This window comes from Peromyscus leucopus, chromosome 23, assembly GCF_004664715.2.
Source record: "Peromyscus leucopus breed LL Stock chromosome 23, UCI_PerLeu_2.1, whole genome shotgun sequence".
Taxonomy (NCBI): domain Eukaryota; kingdom Metazoa; phylum Chordata; class Mammalia; order Rodentia; family Cricetidae; genus Peromyscus; species Peromyscus leucopus.
In genome coordinates, this window is record NC_051082.1 from 32,293,111 (window position 1) to 32,302,757 (window position 9,647).

The 9,647-nt window shown below is 47.7% G+C and overlaps 1 protein-coding gene across 3 annotated transcripts in view; it reads left to right on the plus strand.

Moving 5' to 3' along the window:
- The window catches only part of Mtus2 (microtubule associated scaffold protein 2), a 249,149-nt gene that overhangs the window by 187,308 nt on the left and 52,194 nt on the right, over window positions 1–9,647 (plus strand). The window contains exon 1 of one of the 3 annotated variants that reach the window (XM_028878052.2): window positions 1,665–1,952. The exons of the other annotated variants lie outside the window; for them this stretch is intronic. Coding sequence (XP_028733885.1) covers window positions 1,866–1,952 — 87 coding nt within the window. The 5' untranslated portion in view covers window positions 1,665–1,865. Of the gene's footprint in view, window positions 1–1,664; window positions 1,953–9,647 lie in introns of those variants that run through there. 3 annotated transcript variants of the gene reach the window in all.

The window sequence follows — 9,647 nt, forward strand, 5'->3', positions numbered from 1 at the left end:
ATTTGCTTTGTGTTTGGGGTAAAATTCTGCTTGCTCCTTCAACAGCAAGCCCCTTTGTGTAGTGGGATGCCTTGAAAATATGGGGCAGGGGTGCTGTTTCCGTGCGTGCAAATGATGCTGAATTTAATGCCCCGTCCGTGTGTCCTTGCTTGTTGGTTTGAGCCCTGCTGTGGGGTGGAAGAGGAAGTGCTGGGCCAAAGAGCATGGATATTTAATAATTTTTTAGTTCTAGTCACATTGCTGCCCTAAAGATTCTCCTGCTTCATCTGCTAGGGGTTAAGAAAGGCTTGCGTTTATTATGTCAACACTGGGGCAGACAGTCCAGTCTATTCTTATTTGATCACCAAATAGTCCTCTCTAAATCCACACGGCTTCTACTACTTTATTAAAAACCTGTTGGAAAGTCTGCTAGGTTAATGAGTTTGCCTAACTTTAGCATGCATTGTCTGCTTATAGCTGTAGGCAAATTTCCTTTAAAAAAAAAAAAAAAAGTAATTGTGTATTCTTTTAGGTTTATTTGAGTGTGTGAGTGTGTGTGTGCTTTGTGGGTACCAGGCCAAGTACTGTCTTGTCCAGGCACGGGAGGCAGTTATAAAGCTTGCAGCAGTGGTGATGCATCCCGGCGGGCTCCCAAAGGGATGATGCCCCGGAGCTGTCACAACCTCCGTGTGGTCTCCCGGCTACCTTGTTTCTCCTGATAACTTAAGCGTGCGGAGAGGAGGATCCGGGAGGACGATGTTTATGCAAATGTCAGAAGAGGACATTTGATCCCCTCTAGATCTGGAGTTACAGGTGGTTGTGAGCTGCCCCAGGAGGGTCCTGAGAACAGAACCTAGATCCTCTGGAAGAACATCAAGTGCTCTTAACCACTGAGCCATCTCTGTAATTTTATATTTTTGTTGATGATAAGTTTTAGGATTTTTCTACTGAAAAGCTAATTTTGTAAATATTTGAGCATTTTACTTCCAGGGTTGTGTAAATACATCTTAAAATACAAAGTCTCTTCTTTTGTTTTTCTTTTGAAGAAAACTTTTGGCTCTTGCCCCTTCTGGTCTTCATTTTGAAAAAAATCACAAGCTGACTGGAAAGTTCGAATTCCATAAAAGACTTTTGGGCCATTTGCTTAGGGGAAATACCTTCCTCCTACCCTAATTTAATCGTATTTAAGATTCTTGAACGGTTTGTGTAAGGCAGCGATCTTAGAGTTATAGCAGTATTTTACGTGTAAAGATGTCATCAAATGAAGCCCAAGCAATTGTTCAGGGCATGAAGATTTGCCCACGAGCCCTCCCGTAGGCAGTGGAGTCCCTGGGCAGAGAGACCTTGTCATCAGTCGCATTTATAAATTTACTCCTTAGCCAGACAGGCGGCCAGGGCTGGATCAGAGGCCAGCTCGCCTCGGTCCACCCCTACTCCCCACCTAGGTTCCCCGCGGGTCTCCTTTTGTGTGCGCCCTGCGTCCTCTCAAGGCGTGTCTGCGCGGTACAGAGACGGTGCCACACCCAGAGCAGCGAGACTGTCTGCTCCTGGAGATGCCACTGTCAAAGGATGGGTTGTCAGGCGACTGTTCATCCGCCTGGCGCTGAGGATTCCCGGCGATGAGGTGGCCTTCGCTGCTGCTGTTGCTGCTGCTGCTGCCGCCGCCGCCGCCGCTGCGCCGCCGGCGGGCTCCCGCCCCTCCCTCCTCGCAGGAGGATTTGCCAGCCGCCCCGCCCTCTCCTCCCGGGTCCTCCCCTCCGCAATTGCTGAAGTTATCAGAGAAATAAGGTAGCTGGGAGACCACATGGAAGTTGTGACAGCTCCACGGAGCATCCTTTGGGGAGCCAACACCTCGGCTTAGGGACCGACCGCGGCTGACCCGTTGAATGCAGGTGCTGTGGAGCGAGCCCGCCGCCGGGATGGGCCACGGCTGCTGCAAGCTTTATAACTGCCTCCAGTGCCTGGACAAGACGGTACCTGGCCTTCCCTCTCCTCTCTTCCCCTCCTCCTTGGTCGGGGCAGAGAAGGTGCGAGCATCCACCTCTGCCCCCCCCCCCCCACCTCCCTCGCATGCCTGTGTGCTTTGTTGGTGAGCAGGAAGCTGCGGGTTCTCCTTCCAGGGTGCTGGATCCTGAGTGGTGCTCACAGAAAAGCATCTGCTCTTCCCCCGGGCTCTGCGGGGCCTTACATAATGTGTTCCTGCAGGCTCAGATAAAACTGTTGCATTTTGCAGACATAGTGGGAAGGTCTTGAGATCCAAACTGCCAGGGGAATCCTGGGAAGGTTCTTAGTGCATTTTATGTACCTGGGAAACCTAAGATGCTCTGGTGTGGTGAGGATGTGGGTCAGCTAGGCACAGTGTTTTCACTAAGCCAAAGTGGAACTTGGGAAGTTTATCACTCCAAGTTTAAAGGGCATCTCCTCCTGAGATTGATTGTCCATGTCAGAGAGGGAGGCACAGGGGTCTAGTTTGCTATGTGACTTTCCCGTCACAAAGTGGAAGCATGGGGCCAACACTTGGTGAGCCAGGGAGTGTGAGGGTTCGCTAGAAAGAAAATCCACAGCCGGAGAATGGAAATGGAATCAGAGCAAGCACTGTGCAGTAGAAATTCAACACAAAGCCTGGCTTTGCTTCTCACTCTTGCCTGGTCTGGGAGCTTGCAGAGGGCTGGGTGTTTTTAATTCCATCTCTAGATAACTACTAGCAAGAACTCTTCTTGTGCTATATATTTCATCAAAGATGCATGAAATGGAATCTCACGGGGGACGAAGAGCCTGAAATTGCCTCTTTTCTACCCATGTGGCATCAACTAGCTTGGGGTAGAGTGTGTGACCAGGAGACATGGAAATATATGGCTTAATTTAAAACTCGTTACAGGGCCATCACTGGGGATCATCTTCTGTCAGTTCTGCTCATGAACCCTGACCTACCACTCACACACCATCTCAGAAAACTTAACTGTCCCTTAAAACTCACGTAGGACTTCTGTTCAGGTGCAGACGTTCCAGTGAATTTGGCTTCTGTCGGCCAGAGCCAGAGCTTAAGCCATGTATGTGCATGTGTGTGCTGTTGAGAAATAGACGAACAGGAAGCATCTATAGAATCCACACCGAAGCGGCTCTTTTCCAAGAGATAATGGCTGTGGAAAGGAGTCCAAGGGAACTTTATGACAATAGTTCACTAAGGGAAAGATAAGCCACATGCCGAGCAATATCATAAAGTCTGTACTCCTGAATTCAGGTCCACAAGTTCCAGAAACAAAGCCAGACACGGAGATGTTGCCTGTCACCTCAACTGGGCTGAAGTGGGTAAGGTGGGTAGGCAGAGAAGTCTGGGCCACCAAGGGCAGCATAATAAGATCATATATATATATGGAATATATATATATATATATATATATATATATAAAACCTTTTGAATAGAGATTTTCCAGGGGTGGTGCACACCTTTAATCCCAGCACTCGGGAGGCAGAGGCAGGCAGTTCTCTGTTTTTGAGATCATCCTGGTGTACATAGCCAGTTCCAGGTCAGCTTGAACTATAGAGTAAGACAGAAGTAAGAGAGAGAGGGAGGGAAGGAGGGAGGGAGGGAGGAGGGAGGAAGAGAGAGAGAGAGAGAGAGAGAGAGAGAGAGAGAGAGAGAGAGAGAGAGAGATGAGCCTTGTTTGAGAAAATATATCCAAAAGTGAGCTTGCCCCTGTTTTCTCTTAAATCAAATTGCTAAAAATAATCTTCCTTATATCATTCCTGCAATTAAGGATTTTGGTAAATAATTCAATGTTACTCATCTCTTTAGAAGTGCGATGTTTAAGTAGCTGTCATTTGTTTTAGCTTGGAACCCCCAAATTTAGTGCTTATGCTCTGTGATAAAGTGTAAAACACTGAATTGGGTTCATGAGCCTTTTCATTATGCTCACGCCCATATTTCCTGTTTGTTTTTTTTTTTCTTTGCCGTGTTTCAGAATAGTATTCCTGCATCATGCTTAATAGATATATATTTATTGGGGCTCTTTAAAGAGTTGGGGGCTTCCTCTTTTAAAATCAAAGCAGGCTTTTTTGTGTTGTTGCTTTTCAGATAACATCACAGGAAGTATGCCTGAATCCTTCCCTCACTCTGTAGCTACCTGTTGCCCGGGCATTGTGGTAGGAGATGTAGGATTTCCTCCACCTTTGGACATATCATCCCAGGAAGCCATGCCCTCTGTTAGTCCTCACAGCCAAACATCAACATAGTTTGAAAATGTTAGTGTGTAGTAAAGATCATCAGAAAGTTTCCCTGATTGCTCTAGCCCAGATTTTCCCTCCAAAAATAAACCTTTTCTACTACATCACGTAACTATGAAAGAGGACATTTGATTTTAAGAGCTAACGATTTTTTTTGCAGTTTGATTACACTGGAGCTAAGATGTTGTTTTTTAAAATGGCGAGATGTGAAAGCAACATTTTAAGTCATTTCAGAGATGAGGCTAAGAAAGCAGTGCCTGGGATTGGCTGTCTACCGTGATGCCCCGGGAGAAACTGTACAATACAATCAGTGCCTGGGATTGGCTCTCTACCGTGATGCCCGGGAGAAACTGTACAATACAATCTTCCTAAGAAACAAAATGGAAAAAAAAAAAAAAAACCTGCTAAGTGAGAAAATGGTTCTTAAAACTGTCTGTGTTGGGGCTGGAGAGGTGGTTCTGCAATTAAGAGCATTGGCTGCTCTTGCAGAGGACCTGGGCTCCATTTCCAGCACCCATGTGGTGACTCACAACCATCTGTAACTCCAGTTCCAGGGGATCCAGTGCCCTCTTTTGGCCTCCTTGGGTACTGCATGCAGGTGCTACATATAAATACATGCAGGCAATCCACCTATACACATAAAATAAAAATAAATAAGTCTTTAGAAGCTATCCATGCTTGTTATCTTCCGACTTACCCAAAGCTCTCCAATTAGCCATATTTATAACTGTTTCCCTCCATGCCTCGTTGCTACAGAGACCATCAAAGAATTATTTAGAAACATGCTAGCAGTCTGTTATCAGTTACTAATTCCCTGTGCTTTCCCACTTTCCAGGGAAATTGCAGGTTGTATAGACAACAATGGCACATACAGAGCAATTAAAAACTAGTTACAGACTAGAGGGTATTAAATGAAGGTTCTGGCCACTCCCCAACTCTGAAACAAGTTGGGAGAGAATCGTAGACAAGGTTCTTAGAGATAGGGTGGAACTTTTGAATTACTTTTGTATGAATGGGGTGGGGTTTTATTAAACTGGCAAGGCGTGGGGATGTAACTACAAGCAAGGAGCACAAGAGGAAATGCATTTGCTCACCGTGAGGAAACGCAAGAGGGTAGTTCTCACTTACAATAAACTCAGCAGAAAATGCAGTGCATAGAGAAGGCAGAGACTTCTCCATCCTGGAAGCCAGGCTTGCGTTTCTTAACTGGTATTAGCAAAAGTGCAGGTCTCCTGGGGGTTTTTGGTCTGGTGTGGTTTTTAGCAGAGACGCAGTCTGGTTGGAGGGGTGCATTATGGTCACACTTTTGGGAAAGTGACGAGGGGAAGGGAGAGTCCACCAAGTCCAGCAAGTGCAACATGAAGGGGTTCGCCTCCTCCATGCTGGCTCCTTGCCCCTCCTGCCTTCGCTCCAGAGTGCTCCTGCCTTGCCTGTCTGATTAGCATTCCTCCTCCCTGGCCCCATCAGTCTCTGTCCTTTCCAGTTGCTCGTTAGCCATCCAGATGTGGATCCCCCCTCGTTATCTCCCTGCCGGGATGATGCTCCCTCATTAGCCACCGTCTCTGGGGTAAACAAGATGTTTTCTTTTAACTAGTGATTCTCCCAGCATGCACGTGGGGAAAAGGCTGGAGCGACCTTTTAAGTTTAGTCAGTCTGGTTTCTTTTCATACAGGGTTTTGAGTATACTGTTCACACAATTAGACACGGAAGTGTATGGAAGAGTATTAAAAAATGAGCGGGACTTTGTGTTGAGTGGGTTTATATTAAATTTCATTTCGGAGTTGAAAAGCGAGTCATTATTCAAACACAGTAGCTTCGTGTTAATTATTTGGGAAGGAAATAATACTTATTGATTAACTCAAACATTGTGTCAGCACTATCTTAAGGCTGTAAAACCCCACATCTCAAGGGCTTTCTCCTCAGAGCTCTGCAATAAATCTGGCCACATTTTTCAATATTCACGCTGAAAATGAATGGTCTGTGCAGAGAAAGCCGGGGAAATCATTGTGGAGATGTGTGTGTTCACCTGAAGGTACCAAAGAAAAGATTTCCTCAGTATGACACATTTTACCAAGTTGAATGAACCTACATTCATGGGCAAGAGGCAATGTTGTTTCAGATAAGAGTGGAAAACTTAGTGTATAAGTGTGCCGGGTGTGGATTTTAATTCACAGTAGAAAGGACCCAGTTATTTCCTCAAATACCAGAAAGATCCCTACCCTCTTTTGTCCTCCGAGGCAGGGTCTTACTGTACAGCCCAAGCTGGCCCGGAACCTGCTGTCGTCTGCCTCTGCCCCCCAAGCTCTGGGATCACAGGTGCCACTGCCCCCCCCCCAGCCTTTCCACTTCCTATTGAATTCTTTGTGTGGCTTGGGAACAACATGGCCCACGTCACATGGTTGGTGCCCCGAGATCAGCGCTTACATAGAACAGGCTGAAACTGTTGGGAGGGGGCTGAGGAGATGGCCTGGCAGCTACAAGCACTGGCTGGTCTTGCCGAAGCCCTAGGTTTACATCCCAGCACTCCAGGTAGCTCACAACTACCTGGAGCTCCAGGGGATCCGGTGCATGTGGTCTCCACAAGCGCATGCTGTCACACGTGCGTACCCACACATGCACAACACATAAATAAGTACAGCATAAACATGTCGTTTTTAAAAAAGTACAGCAAAGACTATTAAGAATTCTTGGACACACACACACACACACACACACACACACACACACACACTAGGCAAAGGAATTACATCTTAGAAGCATGCTCAGATGACAGTGAATTTCATAAGTTGTCCTCAGTACCTCTTGCAGACAAATAACAGTTCTTCCAGTGAATATTGCAGACCAGGGTCAGAAGTTACAAAGAAAAAAAACTATGGGCCCATCTGGTAGGGTGACAAAGGTTCCCAGAAGCCCCTGGTGTCGTTGTGTTTCACGGGTTCTCCTGGCCTTTGCCTGGGAAGCTCCCTTCACAGACCCTGCTTGTTCCTCCTCCGGCCTCGGTTTAAATCTCCAAGACAGCCATCGCCTCCTGGGCTACCTCACACTATTCTGTAATTGCTTGTATTTCAGCTCACTCTGAGACACTGGCTTCTTGGAGGCCAAAATGCCATTTGCCTGGCACATAGTCACATAGTAGGTGCTCAGTCAGTGTGTGGTAGCATATAAGCTTCCTGTTTCTGGGGTCACTGGAGAAGCCGCCCGGAGATACTAGGGTGCAATCTTCGTCTTATTGATTAGTTGCTCATTCCAAGAGCGGCATGGATGGCCGATGCCCAGGTGTGGTCACACAGGTGATGTTAACTAGGAGAGACAGTTTCACTTCCTATTACCACTAGGTCCATGAGGTAGTTAGTGTCAGCCATCGAAATGGATAACTTCTGGTGACTAAGCGGGTTAAGGTAACAGAGTGTGGCAGACTGGCTTGGGGCTTGGACACGTGTCCAGTTGCTTGGTGTTATGAGAATGAGTGGGTTCTGTGCTCTGCCAGGTGCGTCTAGCTAGGGAAAAGGGAAAAGGAATTCTCTGGAGTCTGTGGAAGACCATGGCATGGAGAGCCAGGTCTTCAAAGACAGGCAGGTTCCCTGGGGGGAGCAGACCTACATTCAGAACTGGAGAAGGGTGAGGTGGATGTTTCCTGGCCCCTGATCATCTTGGCTTCCACGTTGAAGATGTGTATGCCATACTGAAATAAATGGAGAGCCAGCGCTGTGAAGGAGAGGTGCACAGTCAAATGGAGATGGGTCTAAGAGGCCGCTGCCGCTGCTGACTTGGGGAGAGCATGAGTGCCCCCCAAGTACCCATTGGAAGTTAAGCCTGTCTTAGACTAAACAGTCCCCGGAGAGGAGTGGCTTCCTTGGGTTCTGCAAGGCCTGGACTCCGTCACCGAGACAGTTTGGATGGTTGATACTGGTGTCTATATTTAGCCCTCTTGAGTGAACACAGGAGCTCATGTGCTTGGCACCAGTTAGGAATTTTCCACACATTCCCCATTTAGGGAAGTGCTGATGTGACCCCCCCCCATCAGAGGGCGCCTTGCTGCTATCCCAATCCCCCCACCCTGTCATCACCCAGGGAACAGTGGGAAGAGTGACTTGAGATCCTCGTAGAAGGCATCTTAAGAGTCCCCAGAGACTGAGGGCCTCCCAAGATCAAGACTTCTGCTGGATTCTGTGGTCCCGTGATGGGTATGGGACATGTGCGGCAGGGACAGAACAAAGGAAGGTGTCCTCGGTGTTCATCTGGAAAATGCTGGTCCTGCAGTCATAGCTGTTGACGCTATTGCAGACGTCATGACGTCATTCTGGTTTGGCTTTCAGGAAACACAAAATAACTTGATGCATAAATTAGAAGATTGCTATCATTTCCAAAGCAAGCATTAAGGAAGAAAGGCTCTTTCTCCGGAACAGGCAGAGCAGGCAGGCTGGCCTTGGCAAGCTAAGGCAGAGCCGAGCCAGCCTCTTCAGCAGGAATGTGTCCAGGGACATCAGAAAGGTTTGTCTGGAACTGGCAGGGGGAAGCAAACAGCGACCCTAGCTGGAGTTACAACCCGGGAAGGCTGTGCTGAAGAGGCACCAGATACCGGAAATGTCCCCACATGCAAGCCACAAATCAGCTTCAAGGACCAGCATGGGTAGTCTGAGCTGTCAGGGCGGAGGCAGGGGTCGGGGGTACAGCTAGCGAATTTCCCACAGAGTCAGATGCAGTGGCAGCTGACAGCCTCTCCTCCGGTCAGATGGGACAAGTTGTGTGACCAGGAGTGCTAGATCCAATCCCTGTCCAATTTGGCTCTTGAGGCTACACCCATGCAAGTGAGGGGGAGGGGAGAATCTTGGTGTGCACAGTGTTTGGTGATAATTGGACCCTGGGATGAAACTCCCGCATTTCCCGTTTCTAAGTCAGCTGGTTCCTTTACTGCTCAGTCCCTGTTACCTCCCCACACATGGAAAGAAAGCCCGGGGCTCATTAACAGTCCTGGTGATTCTCTGAATCTTTACTTTCTGCAACCACGGCTTCAGCGAATTGACCATGGATCCAAACCATTGAGGAAAAATGCATTGGTGCTGAAAACGCAGAGGCATTTGGGTTTGGGGGTCGCAATTGTTCCCTAAATAGTCCAGAGAAGCAGCTATTCACAAGGAAGTTACACTGTCTTCGGTGTTATAAGCAAAGGGAGGTGGATTGAAGCCCCTGTGGGGGGTCAAATGACCCTAACACAGGGGTCACCTAAGACCATCAGAAAGCACAGATGTGTACATTACAATTCATAACAGTATTGAATTACAGTTATGAAGTAGCAACAAAATAATTTTACGGTTGGAGGAAACAAGAGGAACTGTATGACTGTATCAAAGGGTCAGGATGGTTGAGAACCACTCGTCTAGGGGGGATAGGAGCGGGTTCTCTGTACACATGGCACTATTTTATATACAGGACTTGAGTGTATG